The sequence below is a fragment of the Pseudopodoces humilis genome, chromosome 13, assembly GCF_049639895.1.
Source record: "Pseudopodoces humilis isolate 2021_Gansu_Grassland_sample_001 chromosome 13, ASM4963989v1, whole genome shotgun sequence".
In the NCBI taxonomy this organism is placed as follows: Eukaryota; Metazoa; Chordata; class Aves; order Passeriformes; family Paridae; genus Pseudopodoces; species Pseudopodoces humilis.
In genome coordinates this window covers 8,618,498-8,641,351 of record NC_142212.1, presented here as the reverse complement: position 1 = coordinate 8,641,351, position 22,854 = coordinate 8,618,498, and the positions used below count along the sequence as shown (strand labels likewise).

Below are 22,854 nucleotides of genomic sequence, written 5' to 3'. Positions count from 1 at the left end.
TTCTGACTGCTCTGGAGGAAGGAAGAACATTTATCTGAAAGTGTTTATTACTTAAATATATAGTTTCTTTATTAATCTTGTTTGCTGGGTAACTTGAAGACAGCTTATTAAGTAGGGTTCATTTAATACATCGCCATCAAAGATTAATTACTTCCCCACTTGAACAGGTCTAAAGTAAAAGTAACATAAGCCCAGTGACCTTATTTAATCATGATCCTCCAGCTAAGAACTGAGATGATGCTGCACTCTTGCTTTTCAGGGTCCTTTTACATAGAGAGACTTAATTACTGAGGTTAAGGGAAGTGGAATTCTTCTCAGCTATGTGTTTTTGAAAAGTGACACCCTGAGTGTGTGTGTGTATGCGTCTATGGAAAACACAAGCTATTAGGTACTTAATGTTTTTGTCAAGGATACTCATTCTATTAATGGTAATATTAAAAAAACCCCACGGTTTTAGCCTTTACTGCATGAAGGGATTTCTTTGTGAATTAACAGAATTATCAGATCTGAAGAGTTGGAGTGTTGCTCTGTTACAATTAGAAAGAGCAGCTCCATTATAATCAAATTCCAAAGAAAAAGACTCAATGAAAGCTGAGAGAATGAGGAAGTATCGAGTAACAGATGTGATCAATCAAAATTACAACGTGCAAACAGCTTGTGTTTTATACGAATAAGAAAATGCATCCTTATGGTTTTTTTCTGTTTTCTGAGAGCAAGATGGGATTCCAGCATTCTGATAAAAAAATTTTTAAACATCCTGTCTTAGGAGGGTAAGAAAACCCACCAGTTCAAAAAATTGAATAACAAAGCAGAAATAAAAGCTACTTTTTGGGAAACGCATTATAAGGACTAGTGTGTGCAGCCTGTTTCTTTGAAATCTCTACGGGGGAGAAACCCTTAAGCTCTAACATTAGGCTGTTCTTTCAGCTTTTAGTATTTACGAAAGGAGTTAAAGCTGTTGGGCGCCTTCTACCCCAGCTGCGTGTTACTGCAGCAGAGCGCTCCCGTGCCCGAACTGGGCCTTTCTGCCCTTGCAAACGCGAGTGTCATTCCAGTTATTAACATGTGAAGTTGGTTGATTTTTTAATAACTCAAATTGTGCATACATATTGGTATGTTTGGATTAGAACAGATTTTCTGCTTTATAAATGTTTTGAGGAACAAGTCAGTGGCAGAAAAGAGAACTGAGGTTTTCTGCTTCCGGTTCTTTCTTTAAGCTACATCAGCTCCCTTGGCATAAACTTTGTGCAAATTTGCACAGTCACAAAACAATGACAAATGAAATTTCCAAAATATGTGTAAACACTAAAATCTGGATTATGATAAAAAGCTATAATTCTAGTCCAAGTCCAGTTTTAATAGTTCTTTTTAAGTGCAGTTTAAGGGCAGCAAAACACTGCAGTGCCTGAGTTGATATGGCAAACACTATAAGGTCTTTGCATTATTACATGCCCCACACAAAATCCTGTGGTACAATTCTAGGTGTGAACAGTACAGGCATGTTGGGTTCCTCTCAACTTTTTTATAATTCAAAAATAGAAATAATAAAATTTGAAACTTGCTCACTCTAAGTTATAAAAAACCCCATGCCATTTCCCGATGAGAAACACCATTTTCCGTGTTTCACTGGTTAAAGCGACTTCCTTATCACCCCTTCTAAAGCCAACACCCAGACTGGGTGGGCAGCAGGTGAGAACGAGCATTCACAGTCACAGATTGAGGTTTAAAGGGTCTGAATGTGAAGTCATGGGAAGGAACTCCTGAATTACTCAGAGTAAGGATGTCCTGTTGTGCCATACAGGATCCAACACAGTTGGATCCAAGACACCTGGATTTAGGCTCTGAAAACTACAACAGAGACAACTCCAGTATGTTGTATGTCTGCTTATAGCTCTTGGAGTGCAGAATCTGAGACCTCGGAGTCAGGGCTGTTTGCAGCCTGTCTTTTGTTGTCTCCTGCCATCCTCACAGCACCAGTGTGAAGGAGCTCTGGGCTGCCTGGTGCTCAGGACATTGTTTGTTTGGGGTGGGGAGTGCAGGATGGGGAATAGGAAGGGGAACACACCGGCCTCTAGGCCATGGCACATCATTAGCCAGAAAACCAGGCATGGAGCCAGAGGGAGAGGGGCCAAAAGATTATGAGATAAACTCCAAGTCTTGAATTTTCTTTGATCTTCCAAAACGTATGTATTTCATTCTAATTTTGCAGTTTTGACGTATTTCAACATAATTTATTCGAGGTAAGTTCATGTGCAGCGTAACTGGAAACGTGTCAAACCCCTGCACTTGGAATTGCTGACCTGCTCTGCTTAATGACAGTGTGAAACAAACAGCTTGTCTTTATTTTTCCATTCTGTAAGTCACTGTATGATATCTGCTGGTTAATTGTCAGTCCAGGTTAATACCCAGTCAGTTCCAGAATGGAAAAGATCTTTCTTAGGTTGCCTGTACAAACAGCTTCTAATGAGAGGAAATGCAGAATTTAATCATCTCTACATTAGTTGCCTGGGTCACTTCCTTAAATGGTTCTTCATTGTGCCCCAGCTATCATTTCAGGTTCTCTTCTTTGTAATGCTGTGATTAAAACAAAATACCTCTGGGTTTTCCTTTGTTTGCTTACTGGTTTTGAGGAGACTGACAGAGGAGGAATAACACACTTCTTCCTGCTACCATCAGGGAGTGTAGGTGGTGCATGGGACCTTATGGGTTTCAAGGAAAATTGTATCACCAAAGCACATGCTTTATTGTATGATCAAGTTGCCTTTGTGTCTATTTACTAAAATTGCTTAAAAAATTCTCCTTGAGATGCTAGCAGTTTTAGTAGCGGGATGCCTCTTCCAGGTTTTAGTATGGACTCGTGTGGATGATTTAGTTACATTTGTACAACACTGAACTATACTTAGAACTGCTTTAGAGTCAGCTACTTTGTTTTTCTTGACCATACACCTCAGTTCTAGAAGAAGCAATGTTCTATAATTTTCCAATCAGGATCTTTCTAAGATACTATGAAGCAAAGGCAAATTCTCTGCTGTTTCAGTATAAAAATCCAGTCTTTTTAGTGCCAAAATCAATCGAGAATGTTGTTCTGGTTTTAGACTTGCTTCGCTCTGAAGGTACATAAAGCTTGAGATGCTTGGTTGAATTTATTTTTAGGTTTAAGTGTTTTCTGTGTTAAGGACTGTTATAACACAGGTTGTTTCTTCTATTTTAACCTGTTTTGTTTTGTTATCCTGCTGAAGGTTAAATACTGATAACATCCTGTGGAACAGAGCTTGAATGTGTTGTTTTTTTTTTTATATTAAACTCCAGGTTTTGGGGGCATTTATTAGAGCCTTTTAATCTGAGGCCAATTTAACTAGTAGCAGACTAACAAAAATAATATTGTTGGGCTTCCTGCCATGACGAATGTTGACTTACCCTTATAAAGCTGACTCAAAACTAATAACCTTTAAAGTATGGAAACCTTTAAGGCGTATGGAAATATAGCCAGTTACATGAAATCTGAAACAGAGTGGTTCTGTTTGAGTTTACTGGCACTTCTTGTGAATTAGGTTTGAAACAAAGGTTACTGTACTGTTTCAATTTACAGTTGTCTTCTATTTATTACACTGTTAACACTCTTGAGACTAATTTAAGTTAAAACATTTTTCCCTAATGAATGCTCCCATAGCACAGAATGAATGCTCTGGATGTCTGTTTGTCCTGATCCACATCAAAAAAGGAAAAAAGGTAACCAGCATGTTTTTATAAAATGTTAAGCAAAGTAGCTATCTTAAATCCAAAATTACTGGTGTAGATGTCTTGGAACTTGCTGAACTCCAGTAAGCTGAGATTCTAACAGGCCCTGGCAGTTTCAGCCACATTATGTGTGGGTTGAGAGGTCAGTTGGCCTTTGAAGGTTAAAGGTGAACAGGATAAATTCTGCTGTTCTAAAATGCTTAGTTTCTGTACTTTCTATTTTCACATAGCACTTATTTTTTGGGCTGGTTAAAAACCTCTGTAAGTTCCTTTTGTTGAGTTTGGTTTTAAATACAATCAGAAAAATCAACACAATATCCTGGTCACAGTAGTGCAGCAGACATGAGAATAATGGCCCCTCAGGGAAACATTTTCCCTTGTTTGCTGGATTCAGCACGAGTCCTCTGACATGGAGACTTGTTGAAGTTGCTGATAAGAGATGGGAGAGTCAGGTGGAAAAACAGTCATAATAGCAGCAGTGAACATAATTTGCTCTCCACTGGCAGGAAATCAGTGGCTAAGCCCTTGAGGAGCACAGAGTGGAAGAATTTTTTAGTGAGGTACTGGAACAAGTGAAGATCTTTTATATGGCACCTAGACTACTATTCAGCATGTCTTATCCAGGTCATTGGTTCTGATGTTCTTAGGGCAATATGGAGGGAATCTGGCCTCATTCTTTTTGTTTCCTTTCTGTTTGTTAGGAAATGAAAAGCAGTCTTTTGCTAGAGTAATTTATCCACCAAAGTGTGATAATTAAGCTGTGGGTGGTCTTGAAAGATAATGTATCAAAAAGTGATTGATACAGTTAAATGGGTTTAACTCACTCTACTTTGAACTTTGTGAATATTCCATTCTTTACATATACTAGTAAAAGAATGTTTTTTTTTTTTAATTTTGCTGATGAAGAGCACCAAACTATTACCTTCTTCCTCTAAATAGCCTTCTAGAAGCTTTCATATCTGTGTCGTGTGTTCTTGGGTACAATATAACCAATTATAAGGTGCCAGCTTCATTAATGAAAAAACAGAAATAGCATGAACTTAGCTGTCAGTGCATTGCAGCTAATATAAGTGCCTAATTCTTCACAGGATCTTCTGCTTTAACACACTTCCATGGCTGTTTGAATGCTCAGCTTGCCCTAGGAGCAAGCGCTGTGTACCTAGATTCAGGCTTTTAAATGGTGATCTGCGTTTGGGTCTGTGCATCAGACCCAAAATAATGATACAAAAGTTACCTTTTTGTCAGGCTGTTGTCATTTTGAAATGACCGTATTACAGTTTAGAAAGCAAGATGTCACTCAGTTCTGCCAGGCAAAAAGACTTAAATTTTACTGAAAAGGGAGCTGGCAGCTGTTAGTCTTGTCAGTGTGGCTTCCCACTGATGCTGTAGTTGGAGCTGCATGCTGCGTTTTCCTGCTGTCCCACAGCAGAAGGGTCATTTTTTGAGTTACACATTAAAAGATAAGAGCTTTCCTTGCTTACTCAGTAGTCTAAACCATTGGATTAGAGGTTAATATACAGAAGATACTGGAGGTACAATTGTACCTATACATAAAGAGTAAATAAGAATGAAAAAGTAATTGGAAGCACTGTGTCCTTCATGCTAATTTAGAGGCATGGCATCTTTGAAACTTCCTGTCTGATAGTTTCCCATCTTAAATTGGTGATAATTACTGACTATGCTATGGTGATTAGTCTTTCTTCCTACTAATTCTCTAGAAAAGTATATTAGAGAAATGTACTAAGAAAGACATAGTAGGTGTTTGAAATATCCATTGTCTGGTTTTCAGAACTATCTCTATTTTGGACACAGATTTAATTCTTTTATCAGTTTGTTCACAGTTTCAAGTTCTTTCTGAATCTGCATGTATTCACGGTGTTATTTGTTTGCAAGTTAAATTTTTTTCTCTCTGAATTCAAATGTTACCAAAGTCATCTTGAGTTCAAATATACAGCTCCCTCCAAAAGCCATCTGCTCATTGTTCTAGCCTAGTCAGGTATTAATTTGACTTCACTTGACTGTTTAGCCTTTGAAGTTCCTGCACTCATGTTTCCCTCAGCTTTATTTAGCCTTATATCAAATTTAAAGCCCTGTCAGATTAATGTTACTTGTTCACATATACCAGCTCCACATTTTAGAAACTCTGCCAAACTATAGTCTGGGTCTTTTTTTTAAACTTACTTCCCGTATTGCTTTGGCAAGCCTTCATAACTCTGAAAATACAGTCTAACATGCAATAATTTCAAAACGCTGAATTTTTTTTTTTTTTAAATACCAATCATAATGGCTTTAAAAGGTCAGGCAGCACATTGTAACTCCTGAATTTTTTGTCATAACTTGGCCTGGTTCTCAGTCTGGACAGGTGATGGTTGTTGCAAATGAATGCAGCCTCTAAATCCTCTCCGAGTTCCCTGAGCAGTGAGGGGGGAGGCAGGAGGAGAGAATGAGTGGTGACTTTGGCAGCTCTGACTCTTCTGCGCACACTCAGAGTACAGGCCTGGAGTCTGACATGCGTTCTGCCAGTGCATGCTGTGCATGGAGCCCCCTCATGCTGGGCACACACAGTTCAAGAGTCATACACCAAAGGATTTTATGGCTGTGGGATTCCTGGTTAACTGGAAAATTGGAGAGTTTTCAGAGACAAATTAGTGAAATAATGAACATATTCACTAATGTGCAAGTGCAGATTCTGGTCAGTATCTCTGGTTAAAGCAGAACAGTTCACACAGTCTCCTCTTTCCATTTGTTTTGTTGGCTGTGACGAACAGAGTCCTTGGTGAGAAAAACACCCACCTGTTCAGAACTTGCCCTTGACTGTAGAATTTTTCCCTGACCAGATTGTTGGTCTCAATAGTTTGTTCAGCTTCTCTGCAATGCTGGTTTGGAGAGGTGACACAGCTTGAGAATGAGGGTGCTGATGAAAGGAGAGGCAGAGGCAGAATGGATGCAGACAGTACAGCAGAAATCCTGTGATCAAATGTGCAGCAATTTCAATATTACTGTATGACAGTTTTGGAATTGCTCTGGTAATTTTATATTTTCATTGCATAGTCAAAGCCTTATTTGTACAAACTCCATTTTTTTACTGTAGAAAGGGTGACTCAGTACTGATGGCTTTTGTTGTGAGAATTCTCTGAATAAAATGACACCTGGAACACCTGGAACACTTAAGATTTGATGAGTTTTCATTTCTAGCTCAGTATCTTAACCTACCACTCAGTTTCTAATAAAGGGGAGAATCATGTTGGGAGTATTCAGAAATGCTTTTCTCATACTTAAGAACTTATGATTAACAAGATTTTCTTTGAGCTGATTGGTAAAAGTGTAAAGTCTCAGGCTTCTGAAATTATCGGAAGCAATGTTATTTGAGAGAATCCTGTAATAATGCTGATTCATTTCCATAAAATTGAATTCTAAATTCAGACTGCGTATTTAACTGTTCTGAATTTTGGTCAGAATTTTCCATGTGAAATCTTGGAACATGATAGATTGCAGGAAGAGCTCAAGGTGGGGTGCTGATACAGATGGGCAGGACTGCAGTTATCTGACCTGGCTTTGTCTGCTGGGAGAACAGCCAGCCTCTAGTGGCTCACAGCAAGAGGTTCCAGAAGATCTTAATGATGTTTGATGGTGGCTGAAACTCTGCTTGGAGATCATCTTTAAAACCAGTTGCTGTTTTCAGTGAGGTTTTGCATCATGAGCATTAGTAAAAATTATACTGCCTTAGCACTTTTCTCCTTGAAATGGATGGGGGCAATGGATACCAGAAGGGATACAGCATCAAGGAGTAATAATTTCTATTCATCCTAATCCTCTTCTTCCTATCTCCTGGAAAGTCTACAATGTTCATTTCCAGGTTTTGCTTTTTGGGCTGGGGTACTGGTGCCTGAGTGCCCTGTGCTGTTGAGGCAGAGCTGCTGGCATAAACTGTGCTGCTGGCATGGCACTGCCCGCCCGGCCGGGGCTGCGTGTCCTTGCACTGCAGTGCAGCACCATTCCTGACCAGCTGGCACTGCCATGGGCCGTGCTCTGGGCACCAGCACTCAGAATAATCAGAAACCAGAAACGGCTCATGCTTGTGCCATCAATTAGAGAAGAATTGCACTGGAATCTCAAGGATTTTTCCTTTTTTGGGGGGAGTGGGGGAGGGGGTAGGACGCTGCTGCTTGAGATAAGTACCGGAGTGGTGCTGCAGTGACGTAAAAAATGCTCCTTCTGAAACCTGCCTCAAAGACATGGTTGCTGAAAAGGAAGGGTTATGAATAACAGTGCAGTGATGAAGATAAGGATTTAACTTGCTTTAGACTGTTACAGTTCCTTAATGCCAGGTGTCATGTATGATGGAATACATTATTTTTGCTAGAGGGTTAAACACTGTCGCTCATCTCAGCTGGCTTTTATGGATTTCCAGGTCTGCCTGCTGAGAAGTAAATTAAATATGTGGCTGCTTCTCACCTTTCCTCTGTTGCTTCACTAATGGAAGAGAATTTTTCATGCCAGTAATACAGATGGTGATCATTGCTGCTGAGATTTATTATTATTGGGTATCAAGAAGAATGACAAATTGCATTATTTCCAGAAGGATTTGTTTCTGAAGAAAAGGATAATCGGCATGCTTCATTTTTCTTAAAGCTACGTCCAGACAATTGGAGGCATAGCAAACCTACACAAACTTTATAAGCATGGCTGAAAAAGAGAGATGAACTGCTTTAGGATGTCCTTGAAATATGGTGTTGGATGGGGTTTTTAACTTCACTTGGAAGGTTTGGCTCTTTTTCTGTTGCCTTTTGCATGTGCTGTTCGAAATCCATTAAATGTCAGATGGAGGTTAGGAAGCCAAGGGGTAACTGTTCTATTCTTATGTATTTATAATCACTTTTTTCTGTGTTACGATTTCTCTTAAAAAAATAAATAAATATATATATATATATCTGCAGGACAAGTAGCGTATTATTTTGGTTATACATTACTTTGAGTGCTGTTGTGCTATTAACATAGATATGAAAAGAACAGCATTGAATTGAGTGCTTTATGGTAGATTTTGTTTAATTTTCCTTTACATTTTATGCAAAAAATCCGTGTATGTAAGCATGTTATTAATGTTTGCCTGTATATGTGAGTACTTTCATAAGAACATGCATTCAATGGCCATAAGAGTTAGAAATTTTTTGTCTAAATTATATATTCTGGAAGAAAATACATTTAACTGAATAGATTCACATGCTGACAGTGCCAGAAGCGAAAGCACACAGAGAAATGTTTATATTTGAAAGTATTCCTTTCAGTGAGAAGATTATCATAACATGCATTAGCTGCAGAGCACTGCTGAAAATCTGTCTGCTAAGAATGAGTTAATCAAATTATTTTCTCTTTCTTTATCTTCCTTTCCCTGTTCCTGGCTATGCCAGCTTTTCCATCATTACATTTTTCATCTGTTTCCAGGACCTGTATGTACCAGCCAGGAGCACTCTGTCACTGCCAGCGTTTGAAACTGCTTTTGTTTGTTTAATGCCCTAATTATAGACAAGGTTTGCAAACACTCTTGCTACAAACGCTTTCTTAGGAAAATCAGCAGAACGGTTAGCAATCTTTAGCTGATTATGCTCACACTCCCCTTTTCTTCCTTTCCCTCCTCTTCCCTGTGCTGCAGGAGCCCAGTAACAAACGGGTCAAGCCTCTTTCCAGAGTCACATCCCTGGCCAGCCTCATCCCTCCTGTGCGAGCCACTCCACTGAAGCGCTTCAGCCAGACCCTGCAGGTAATGCCAGCAGCTCCTGCTGCTCCCACACAGCTGCAGCTCCTTCCAGCCTTCCTGGGAGCAGGGGTGCAGTGGACACCTTCCACTGGAATGTGTCAGACAGGCTTGGGCACCTCGTCACCACAAAAGTCACTCAGCTTAAAACTCTCACCTCAAATAAACCACTTCTCTGTCCAGATAATTAATGGTTTTCACTTACCAGTAAGAATACTATTGCACCTGTAGCATATAAAAATTGTTTACTAAAGGATTATGGTTTCTTTTAAAATTTAATGAAGACAACATTCCGTAATGCTTTCTCTTAAAGTTGGTTGGTGTCTTTGAAAATGTTATTTTTGGTGTAGTTGGTCAGGTAGGACTGCTACATTTCCTCCTGTAGAGTGAACTTTTACCTTACCTAAACAAAAGAGTTAGTGAACAATCGGAAATTTCCAAGTAATTTTCCAAAGGTGATGATGAAAATTAATAAAGGGCAAACAAATTTTATATGCACTTTCTATTTTACAGATTAGGTGTGCAATACTGAACATACTTGGAGACTAATGAAACTTCAGCTTACAAAGCATTTGTGCCTTCAGGCCTAGAGATGGCAAACTATTGGGGTACTCACCTCCTAATTGCAGTGACAGCTACAGCACTGCTCTGGGTCTGGCCCAAAAAACACTGTTTCCTCTTTAAAAGAGTTTATTTAAGAAGGCATGTAAAAGATCTAAAGAAAATTATTTAACAAGCTTAATTTCTTCGAGAAGAACTGTAAAAATAATTTAAATGTGTTAGAAATGTTCCTTAATCAAGGAAATTGATTAAGGATTTGATAAAATTTGATAAAATTACCTAAATTAGAGCTTTACTGAAGTTATCTCTTAAGGAGGAAAGACATGATACTTCAGAGTCTTTGAGGAATAAAAAGTCATGGGAAAGAACTCCATTTTTCTGTAGTCATAATTATCTAGAAAATGGATATTACAGGGTTTTCTGACATTGGTTTTCCCTCTTTGGTTCCTGTGATGTTGAAAGTGCAGATTTCTGCACGGGGTTGGAGATCAGCCAGATGTCTGCAGCCCCCAGCCTGGCTCAGTGCAGGTGTGGTCTGCATGACTGGAGTAGAGCTCCCTGTATCCCCTGGGCTCCGTGAATCTCTGGCAGAGTCTGCTCCAGTGCAAATGGGCCCAGCTCTGGAAAGGCCACATCAGTTCCAGTTGTGAGGAGTATGGAAAAGGATGTAATTTTTGGCTAAACTGCTGCTGAGCAGGGTGCTTCCCCTTCCACAGCCTTAGGCAGCTGTTGGCCTCGTTTAGGTACCTGTGCTATTGTTCTGCAGTGAAAGCCTCTGGGACTGCACAATGCAGTGTCCAGAACAATATTGTGTTTAATAAAGTTGTTTCAGACTAACCAAAACAACTATCCTTTCAAGGATACAGTAGCAGCTTCCCAAAATGAGAGCTATATTAGTTTCAGGGTAAATTTTATCAAAAATGGGAGGCAAAGTAATGGCTTTGTTGCAAGTCCTATTGTTGCAAACATTTCTGTTTTGCTCTGTCTACACTTATTATAAGAATATATTTTAATTAGCAGATTAAACAGGTATGTTATTTATACCATCCCCTCTAAGTATGTGCTTGAAGAAGCTGTGATGAGAAATCAGCTTCTGTGTTCTCCAGATCCTGCTGGTGATATCCCAGCTGTAAACTGATTTGTTATCTGATTTTCTCAATAGCTATAGAACAGGGACAAAAAAGATTGACCTTGTGCTCAGGTGACCCACTTGGAATTACTTAGAAACATTCTGGGAAGTACATATAGCTATTTCACTTGATTATGTTTTATGTATAGCTGTATTATGTATAGTTGTCACTGTGTCTTGAGAACAGTACAGGTTTCTTTTTGTTCTGTGATCCCCTGTAAAAAAGAAAAAAAATGTTGATTTTTCTTACTGGTGAACTTTTATGTATCTTCATTGTTATTTCAGTCAAAACCTATGTTTCTTCTTACATTGCTGCTAGGTGTTCTGTGTCTGTAAAATGAAGAAAACTACTGTCATCACCACAACATTCAGAACAAACTTCTTCCCCTGGAAGAAAATAAAATCAACAGAACATTCCATCTAAAAAAGACCACTCCAACAGCATCAGTAAAAGAATTTAGAAAATTCTGAGATTCCTTTATAGCTTTTTAAACAAACCTTCTTAGATAGCCTTCTAAATGGAAGATACATGTAAGAAGGGAAAAAAAACCCAGCTTATTGCATAGGATTTTCCTTACCTCCGTACATGTGATTTCCACTTTACATTATTGGACTTTCAGCATGCAGCATGAAGAGAAACATTTTCATCTGGGATTTCTGTAGTTTTTTTTAATAAATGTTCTTAGCAACTTTTCATGTTTTGCATATTTTATTGATTATAGAAATATTTGATTTTTCTTGTGCATACTTCACTTCATTCCAATGTTCCACTTATTTCCAATACTTATTAATATTAATACTTATTTCTCATAAGGATTCCAAGTAAAAAATACTTGAAGTCTTTCAGGGTTTCTTTTTGGGCCTTTGTTTGTTTGTTTTTGTTATTGACTATTTGTAGTCATTCTGTTTCTGTCATGGAGGGCAGTGTGTACCAGCTGCCCAATAAAATGCTGTTAGCTGCATCTCTGCCAGCTACGCTGTGTCTGTGTAGCTGCAGGATACCCAGTGCTAAGCAGGTATTCTTACCTGTTAATCCACCTGGGAAGCCAGTATATTTCATAGCTGTATTTTCAGTCTCCATCAAGCTAGACTAATGATTATGATCTGGTGTTATTTATTATGATGCCTGGTCATATTCACAGCTGTGCTGTTTGGCTTAAAGCAGAAAATAGGATCAGAAAAAGAACTCCAGCTGATGCTGAAGAAAGAAATTGAAATCTGGCTGGCTTCCTCTGCAACTTCAGTTTTCATCAGTGTGTCTTGAATTTAAGTAGGGAGTCCAAATTACTTTCTATCTTAGGACACCAAAAATTTCTAAAAATCCTCAAGAAGAAAATTGTTTTTAATATCAGTTCTAAATGCCAGGGCTTTGATCAGTAGTGGCCTTTGCCTAGTACATGAAGTTGTTTGCTTTACTGCAGCTCTAATTAAGGGTTGTTAATTGCATTAATTAACATTGTTAACACATAGACCCTTCAAGAATCAATCTTATAACAGCCAGGGAAATCTGTTGCCACCAGAGAAATATGGTAAACAAGATGACGGGTTGTGGATGGATTCTTCCCCATCTCCATTACTTTTTGAAATTATACAAAAATTCTAATCATCCCACGGGGCCATAATTTTTAAAGAGTGTGTGGGACATGTTTTTTAAGGAAGCCAGAAACTAGGAAAATATTTTGAAGATATGTGAGTGCACTTTTGACATTCCTGCAGCTCCTTCATGGTATTCTATCACATGACTGATTTTTATTTATTTAATTTTTCCTTCTTGACAAGTACAAAGCAAAGATAGCATAAGAGTATGTTCAAACTTGTTTTTAGAATTTTTTGGTAGAACTTCAGTTTAGGGCTCTATTCCACTAATAAACAACCTCAGTCCTGTGTCCCTCATTAAGCTAGTTAGTTTCATTAACTTTGTATAGTTAATGAAAAGGCTGATGTATGACAGAAATCAATTAAATATATACTTATTGTGTCTAGGTAGTAAGGATGCTAAGCAAACAACCAAGCAGGACTTTCAGCCTCTTTGTGTCTCTTTTGCCCAATGAGGACAGTTTAGGGTTGTGGAGAATTGTATGGAGTGTTCTCCTGCATCAGAGGGGAACATTATCTCAGTGCATGTGAAAGGTCACTTTTCCCAAAATATTACCTAATTTGAGTTTGATCTGTGATTCCTTATTATAACAAGTGTAAATTAAGCATGTAATTGCACATGTGTTTTTGTATCTTCTTAACTCTTGAAGGAAGACTAGCACCTGACTTGCAAAGTTTTGGAAGGGGTGTGTGTGTGTTTATTGTTAAGGTCTTTCCAAGTCCGACTCAGAATGGCTTCTATTAAAAGACAGGTTTTTTTATTTATGTCATGTCTTCTGATATGGTAAAAACATAGTATTTATAGGCTCTGTTTGTATTTCGTGGGCTCTTATCTTCAGAGAAGATTGCCCTTTGTATATGCTGCTTTCGATATGGATATTGAGAGAATTTATTTTGTTTTAAATATTGTTACCCAAGGCAATTGAAAGCTGATTTTGTTATGTAAGGCAAGTTTTAAATAACAATAAAAATGTAGAGTATTTCAACTATGTGAAACAGTTTAAGCATTTCAGAGGTATGACCTCTAAAAGAAGTCTCTCATTTTAATGAAGCAAAAAAGAAACTTTTTCAAAATAGAATAATAAGAGCATAAAGTATCCATCCTTAGCCTGAAATCCTTTACAGGATTTCAGAGCTTACAGGCAATTTGAACTCTTAAGTCTCTCCTAAAATTGAAGGTGGCTTTATTGAAGTTTAGGACCAGATCACATAGTTGATACAGAGATGCTGGTATACACTGGTAGAGTGTTTAATATTTGCATTAATTCTAAATTTTTGATGAAGTAGATGTGAAATGTATGAGTAATTACTGCCTGTTCACAGAATTGAAACTGTATTTATCAGTTCTCTTAGTTTAGAGTGCTGCACCATTCTGCATTATCCCTGTATACACTCTTTGTGCTTGTTGTATGGGAATGCAATGCAGAAGTTTTGTTCATGTTGAGGACAGGACACAGAGAAAGTTCACTGCAGGAATGGAGGCCTTGCCTTTCCATGAGGATACATTGAAATAATTTCTCTTACATTCCTGGTACTAAATGTTGCTGTGAAGTTCAATGTAAAAACTGATCAGAGAACATTTGTGGTACTGAACTATGTGTATGAATTCCTTAGAAAATGGGAAAAGTGAGGGTTTAACATGAAACTGTCGTAACATAAACCAAATTGTCTCTTCCCAGCGGTCCATAAGTTTCCGCAGCGAGAGTCGCCCCGACCTGTTCAGCCCACGGCCATGGTCTCGAAATGTGCCCCCTGCTACCACAAAGAGGAGAGACAGCAAACTGTGGAGTGAGACCTTTGATGTCTGTGTCAATCACATGCTCACATCCAAGGAAATCAAGCGGCAAGAGGTATAGATATAGATATTTTTTTAACCATAAATTTAATGTTCAAAAGTCACCTTTAAAGCGTAGAGTTGGGAATGCTCATAGGCATTGGGATAGCACTTGAAGATGTCCTGCAATTAAAACATGTCACCACCTCCACTAGAAGCAGAATTCCATCTCTAGTCTTTATGACTCAAGCTGTATTACATTTATGTAACCTTTGTAAAAAGCAGCTCATCGTATTTCCTTAACAAACCCAAAGTTACTGAGATATATTGTCCTGTGATTGTCTGCATGTGTGTGCGTGTTCTGTCTGACACTTTCTGTAGTCATGGTTGCTATTCTGGTGTTACATTTTGTTGTTCTAGTAATGTGAGGTGAGCATGCTGTGCCAGTAAAAAAATCAGGTGATACAGACACACAAAAATGCACCATCATTTCCCTTTTGCAAAAGACTGTCTTTGAGAAAATTTCCAGTGCTAGAAAGGTGACACACCTATCAAAAGATGTGTCTTCCAAAGCAAAAAAGAAGCATGCTGGTGTTTTTAATGTGTCAGACAAGACAAAGTCTGAATAGTTCATATTATAGTCAACAAGGAGCTTTTTTAGAATCAAGGTATTTTTATTTTCTAAAGAAATTTCTAGCAGTATCAACAAAGCTTGTAACAATCTCCCTGAGAATGTTTCAGAGACTGAGTCATAAATCAAACAACAGTAGTGTCAAGCATTTCTTGTGCAAATTTTACCATTTTACAGGAATTCATAGGAAATAAATCTGTAATTGAGAACTTCAAAGGCAGCTTACTGAAAAATGAAGTGTAGAAACTGTTGGCACAGCAAGTCACTGCTGTCTGAAGGCAGGAGCCAGGATCCTTGGTACAACCCAAATAAGTGAGCTGTATCCCAGCAAGTTTAGCAGGAGGGTTCTGCTGTGTGTTTGTTCCCATGCTGTGTGCTCTGAGGGAGAACTGACCTGCTGCCCGTGAGCTGCACTATCACAGATGGGTGGTCCTGAGCCCCAGGAATCTGCTCCAGCTGGGCATGGGCTCCCATGATTTATACGGGTTGAAAGCCTTGACTGTAAAGCAAGGAATTCTAGCCTAAACAGTCCTTAACTCTTACTGTACCCCAGTTTAAGGAGGAAATCAGGCAACAAGTTAATAACAATGGGGGTTTGATAAACTAGTGAATTAGCATGGTGTTATTATTAGCTGGTAAATCTGCCAGCTTTAAAGTCTCAAATGTGCTTTAAGAGGATTTCTAACATCAGCCAACAGTTAACTAGAACTCAGCCTTCATAACAAAAAAATTAACTGGTACCAAAATAAAAGTGCACAGTACCAAATAAATGCTTTAAGTGAGATCTGTCTCCTACTTGGTAGACTCCTCTGTAATTTCTGCCACTGCATGTGGCAGAAAACATAAAATGGAACATAACAAACTCCTATGCAAACAGTTGTATTAGTGGTTAAGATACAGTGAAGTCAAAACACCACAATGAAGGTAGTTTCCCACATTTGGGAACACAACCCTTTGACAAAAAATATGCTTTGTCTATTTGAGATAAACTTTTAATGAACATTCTGATATAACTTTTTTAGAAACAATGCACTTAATTCTGTAGTTATGGAATAAAGCCTTACTTTATTTCTGTAGATTTAGCAGAGAAATGCTGTTAAATGGTGTTAAGACAGCCGTTCAAAATATAACATCAACCCAGGAAGTGGAGCACAGATTAAATAAAGATATTTTCTAATATTTGTGTTTGTTTTTACAGGCTATATTTGAACTTTCCCAGGGAGAAGAAGACTTGATAGAAGACCTGAAGTTGGCAAAAAAGGTATGCTTAAAAACCAAACCCAACAACCAAACCACAACAAAGAGTACTAAATGGTTAAGAACACATTTAAAACTTGTTTTTTTATACTTGCTAAGACAGCAAAAGAGGAAAAAATCCAAAGCATATTTCAATCTTCCCATTCTTTCTGAAACACTTAAGTGTGCTGTCTTTTTTTTTTTTTTTTAATATGAAATTGATAGTTTAATCTATGGTTATGAAACTGACTTACAGGGAGCACTAAATTCTGTAATGAATTTTGCAACCAACAAACCACAAATGTTTGTTTTTCTTTTCAGGCTTATCATGACCCAATGCTTAAGCTTTCCATAATGACAGAGCAAGAATTGAACCAAATTTTTGGAACACTGGACTCTCTAATTCCTCTGCATGAAGGTAAAACTTAAATAGTCTTTGTGTGCATGAATATAGCACACAGATTTAAAGTCAGGTTTATCAAAGTGAGGTTTCTCTTCTTTTTTACTATTTACTCTCAGATCTTCTTAGGCGACTTCAAGAAGTCAGGAAACCTGATGGATCAACAGATTGTGTTGGCCACATCCTCGTGGGTTGGGTAAGACAGAGTTTATAATCAATTTTGGGACTTTGGTTTGGAGCTGTAGCGTAATTTTTCTCAGACAATTTCCTTTCTGTAACATGTCAAAAAGATATTCTCAAAGAAGTTTTAAAAGGTGAGGCAACTATTTAGAGACAGAACAGAGTATTTTCTCTTTTCAGGGACTTTCCATGAAAAGATTTAGATTGGGGTATTTTTTTTAAAGTTTGTGCTATTCAGGCGTTGAGCACTATTTAATATACTTTAAATAAAAATCAAGACTCAGACTAGAGTTTTTCTTAGGTAGGTCCTTTAAGAATCTCTCCGTTTCTGTTATGCTTTCCCTGGAAAGTCAGATAAGGATACAAGAGAGGTGCTGATGCCTCATAAAAGATAAAGTAGATAGGTTCGTGTTCACTAGCATCCAACAGCATAAACACTGAAAATAGCTTTTATTAGTTTTGTTGTTAGAATTGTTCATTGCAATCAAAAAGAGTTATTTTTGGTTTTAGATATGTGAGAAGTATGCTTTTTAGTAAATGTAAGTAGTAAAATTTAGCAGGGAAAAAAAGGCTTGAAATTTTAAGGAATTAGGTAATGATATTTAGCAGCTCTATGTGAAAGTGTGGCCTATGGTCAACAAGGGAAGCATTATATAGTGTACATAATGTAAATAATTAATGATAAAATATTTGTAAATGTCAAAATAATCTCAGTTTTCTTTGCATAAAATAATTTAAAATATATTTTCTGATGTGTGTTGAACATCAGTGAGCTTCTCTTGGTTCAAATCTATTCAAGTCTAATTTCCTTTTTTGAAAGGTTTTGCATATTCGGTGTTAATACAACAGGTTTAGTGAATGTATACATTTCTCTAATCAGCAGACAAGTTGTTTTGGTTTTCTTTTTCAGATTTATATATATAGTTTTGTCATCTTAGTTTGGTCAAGGTTCCTGAGGGCAATATAGAAGTTAGATTGTAGAAATTTGCTGATCTGAAAAAGACCAGGCTTGGGAATTCCTAGGCTTTTATTTCCATTCATAATTAAAGCCAGGCTTCTGTGTTCAAGTGTTGTCTGCACTAAATAGTGCTCAGTCTTCAGTAATTTATATTTTTAATGGAGATCTGCAGGACCTAAGTGATGAGTAAGTGCTTCTAAATTACTTAAATGTTGATCAAGGTGGTCTGAGAACCCTTGTAAAGGTTATATTTGTTGGAAACGTTACATCAATAAACTGTGGATAAATGTCCAGCTAAAAGAGTCTCAGCATGAATTCTGATGTCCTGCATCACCTGAACCTTTCAGTGCAGGAAATCGTGCTTTACTACAGCTACAGAATAATTTTTCTTTCCTCAGCTTCCATGCCTAAACTCCTACGACAGCTACTGCAGCAATCAAGTAGCAGCCAAAGCTTTATTGGATCACAAGAAACAAGATCACAGAGTGCAAGATTTCCTGCAGCGCTGCCTGGAGTCTCCTTTTAGCCGCAAGCTGGACCTTTGGAATTTCCTTGACATTCCCAGAAGCCGTTTGGTTAAATACCCACTACTGCTCAGAGAAATTTTAAGACACACACCAAATGATCATCCAGATCAACAGCATCTGGAAGAAGCTGTGAGTTACTGTTGGGTTTGGGTTTTTTTAGGAGATTATAGCAGTTTTTGCTTATTACTGAATTAAGGGAGACTACATAAAATATAAAAAAGCAAATATTTATATGAACAGCTGAATATTGGACTGTAATTAAATTCATGTGTTTTCATTGTGTTTCTGCAGATAAATATAATTCAGGGCATTGTGGCTGAAATCAACATAAAGACTGGTGAATCTGAATGCCAGTATTACAAAGAGAGACTTATTTATCTTGAAGAAGGCCAAAGGGATTCATTGATTGATAATTCACGTGCTGTGTGTTGTCATGGGGAACTGAAGAACAACAGGGGAGTGGTAAGGAATAAATATTTTGTCATAAATAACTTTAAAAGATAACTTCATTTTGCATGACAGCTAAAAGAGCTGTGAGCACACAGAGAGAAACATCACCCTTTAATATATAGGAAGTTGATAAATATTAATTATTATATATATAACATTAATCTTTTTTGTTAGTTGTTAAGTATCTGTATAGGGAGATCATAAGACTATATATATCTCTGTCTCTTATGGACCCTAACAATAATTAGGGAAAATTTATTTTACAAAGCAACAAAGTAAGCAGTGCATTTTTCATCTCCGGAATTGCTTCTATGGAGCATGTTTATGCAATACAGTGGAAGAGTCCTGTCTCACCACACAGCTGAGAGGGAAAGATGAAACAGGTGCTATTCCCTGGTTCACCTGATGAAGGTCAAGCAGGTAGTACAGTACCAAATTAGCAGGAAGAAACTGGCAATTTTCATCTTTCGGTGAACTTTATTTTTTCCATTTGGTTTAATGATGTTTCAGGAAAGGAATAATGCTGCATTATCTATTAATCTTTTAACAGAAACTGCACGTCTTCCTCTTTGAAGAGGTGCTGGTGATCACTCGGGCCGTGACCCACAATGACCATCTCTGCTACCAGCTGTACCGACAGCCAATTCCCATCAGGGAGCTGGTGCTGGAGGACCTGCAGGATGGAGAGGTGCGCCTGGGTGGATCCATACGTGGAGCATTCAGCAACAATGAGAGAAGTATGACAACAGCTTTTTGTATTTGCTCATGTAGGGTCATCATAACTTTAAGATACCTGCCAATGCAACATCAGAATGTTCTCTCTAAAATTAACATTAGCTCCATCCAACATATTGAATTTTGTTTCAGACTGGTTTATTATGTTCTAAGTTGTTTCTTTTCAATTCTTTCTCAAATCTCACTATATTAATAATAGAATTTTTCCACACACCTACTCCTGTACTGAATTGAGAAGGGGAGAGCATACAGATTGTAGTGGCAAAACTGCAAAGTTAGCAAGTGTATTTTGAAATCTTGAGCTTCAGCTGTTTTGCCTTTCCTTGTACTGGAGACATTGGTTGCTATTCTGTAATTCTTTAAGCTGGCAGACAGTGTAGTACTCAGGGTCAAGACTGCAGCTATTCATGTTTATGTCTTTCCGGTTAAGTATATTATGAAGATGCTTTTTTTATTACAAGGGTCCTTTAAATATCTTCTGGTCAAAACTTCAAGGGGTTTTTGTATGTATCCACTGTATTAGTGAAGTGAATGGAAGAGATGAGGCAGATTTGGCTGGCACAAGGGTGCTGCGTTCAGTGAAAGTTCTGGAAATCTGCTTTGCAGAGAAGTAGAACGAGAGGCATTAAAGTGTGGGAGAAGCCTTAATCTTGCTGATTCCCTTTAAGCTTTGTGGTTAGCTCATGCACAGCAGAACCAAAATTACTTAATCAAGCAATATGAAGTTACTAGAAGTGCTTGCGGTGTTCTGTGGTCTTCTCTCAGAAACAAGGAGACGCCCAGACTCTTCTCTTTGGTCTGACCTTAAGGCAAAGATTGTGCAGATTCTGTTACTTAAATATATTCTTTGATTATAAAATCCATTCAGCCAAAGCATTCAGGGGTTTTATATGTATTGTTTCTTTCAGTCAAAAACTTCTTTAGAGTCAGCTTCCAAAACGGATCCCAAAGCCAGACTCACTCTCTCCAAGCCAATGACTCCTTCAACAAGCAGCAGTGGCTAAACTGCATCCGCCAGGCCAAGGAAAAGGCTGCGTGTGCAGGCAAGGCTGGTGGGCTGGAAGCACATTTCCTTGTGTCACCCAATGGACGCAGAGTGCCCCAGGGAGAGGCTGCCCTGGAGCAGATGGAGCAGTCGGACTGTGAGTCAGACTGTAGCATGGACACCAGCGAGCTCAATGCCGACTGCGAGCGCATGGAGCAGACGAACTCTTGTGAGAGCGAAAAGCAAATAGAAACCAATGTTTGACAAAAGCTTACAGTTCCTGGAAGAAAATCTGTCTCTTACCTGTACAGTATTTGCATTCCATACATGGAACCATTTGGAGAAGCACTTTTAGAATATTTTTTGTGACAATGTCAATGCAGTTCTTGTATTAATACCTGTGAGTGTCGTACTGTAACTGCCCATCTGTATAAGCTGGAATCTCTTGCGACTCATGTCCTGTGATTATATTCCATGAACACCCAAGGTGGATGAAAGAGGTACTTGACCAGTTATTCTCAATGTCCTGCTGTAAACAGAATTTCTGAACTACTATTTATATATGCATTACATAAATAACCTTTTCCTTATATTTAAGTATTTAATTTGCCCTTTAAAGGGGCAGCTGAAGATGTGGACTTAATATGGAATTTCAGGATGGGTATCAAGATAATAAGTTTTCTTAAAGGCATGGAAAGAAAAAGTAGTTTCTTGGAACAGGAAAGAAAACTATCTTGTAATAACCTACCCAAACTCCTGTGGTATTAAATCAGCAAGAACTATAAACAGCGGGCCTTGGAACCAGGGACTCTTTAGGGATTTGTTTTTCAAAATGAAGCACTGTCCTAAGATCCAGCAGCCAAACTTACTAAAATATGGACATTTCAAATGGTCAGCATAGTAAGATGGTTTATTTTTCAAAGCATGTAATGCTAAAAATAATCAACTGAAAAGACCACAACCAAACCTTTACAGCCAGCACTGAATTAAATGAAATGCTGAGAATACTGGATGTTTGTAAATAAGCTGGTAATTTGCTTTCAGTGCCATGTATATATATATATATATATATAATAATATATATATATATATATTATAATATATATATATTATCCCAAACAGTAAGAATGGAAAGGAGCTTTTGCTTGTGAATAGGCCCTCTTCAGCATTTTGCACTCCACTGACCTCCACTGTTGGTTTTAAGCACCACTAATGTTAAAACTTTTAATTTTCTGTAAATGTCTGTTTACAATTACATGTAGTTGGTTTTTAAAACTAAGTGATGATTTTATATAAATGGTGCTCTACAAATACCCTGTGGGATTATGTAGAGAGTTTAAACAAAAAGGGAATTGTTTGTCCTTTAGGATATATTACATCCTTTTTACTTTCCTCAAGTTTTGTTTTAAAAGTTTTTGTTGCATTTAATTTCGTACTGTAATTGGAAGTGTTACTGTGTTTTCTGGTGGCTGATTTAACCTACTCATAATGATGAGAAGCAGATGAGTCACTTAAATGCAGTCTAAAACACATAGTTGAACATCCTGTTATTTTTCAGGAATCCCTGGGTAGTATTTTATTTCTTACTGTAACAAAGAATGCCAGTGGTGTTTGGTAAGCTATGAAAATGATATATTACAAATTTTAAATGATTCTTGGTATTACACAAGATAACCTGTGCAAAGTACTTGTAACAACAAAAGTAGAAAAACTGCTAAGTTATTGCCAAAAATAATTTTTCTTGTGTTCTACAAGTTTACATAAAATTTACTAAGTATCTTACATATATATATATGCTGATGTGCATTACAGAAATCAGTGTGACAAGATGATAAACAATATAAAACAAGGTATTTTTATTTTTTAAAAAAATGGCATTTTTACCCTATAGAACATATTTCTGTATTTATAGTTTTTAAAAAAAAAATCAATTTTCTTTTCTGTTTCAGGCATTGTAATTTATTTCAACTGCTTCATTTTTAGAGCTGAAAAAATATACCAGTGAAGATGAAAGGAAAAATCTGCAAAGAAAAGGCATAGGGAAGTTGTTCAGCAAAAATGTTGAAAAAAAGAGCAAAAAGCATGTAAAATGTTCAGATAGAGAAGAAGGAATGAATGAATGTGTATTGACTTTTTTTTTTTTTTTTTTAATAATGGCCTTGAACTTTTCTGGAAGCATTTCAAATAAATTACATTAAACCA

At 37.5% G+C, this 22,854-nt stretch overlaps 1 protein-coding gene across 8 annotated transcripts in view; it reads left to right on the top strand.

Moving 5' to 3' along the window:
• The window catches only part of ARHGEF3 (Rho guanine nucleotide exchange factor 3), a 101,261-nt gene extending 78,407 nt beyond the window's left edge, over nt 1–22,854 (top strand). For 6 of the 8 annotated variants that reach the window (XM_088061920.1, XM_014251835.2, XM_088061919.1 and 3 more), the window contains 9 exons: nt 9,389–9,496; nt 14,456–14,626; nt 16,380–16,442; nt 16,739–16,835; nt 16,937–17,013; nt 18,354–18,611; nt 18,774–18,944; nt 19,483–19,669; nt 20,576–22,854. In XM_088061920.1, coding sequence (XP_087918046.1) covers nt 9,389–9,496; nt 14,456–14,626; nt 16,380–16,442; nt 16,739–16,835; nt 16,937–17,013; nt 18,354–18,611; nt 18,774–18,944; nt 19,483–19,669; nt 20,576–20,916 — 1,473 coding nt within the window. In that variant the 3' untranslated portion in view covers nt 20,917–22,854. Of the gene's footprint in view, nt 1–7,984; nt 8,502–9,388; nt 9,497–14,455; nt 14,627–16,379; nt 16,443–16,738; nt 16,836–16,936; nt 17,014–18,353; nt 18,612–18,773; nt 18,945–19,482; nt 19,670–20,575 lie in introns of those variants that run through there. The other 2 variants (XR_015773691.1, XM_088061922.1) reach the window with 2 other exon arrangements.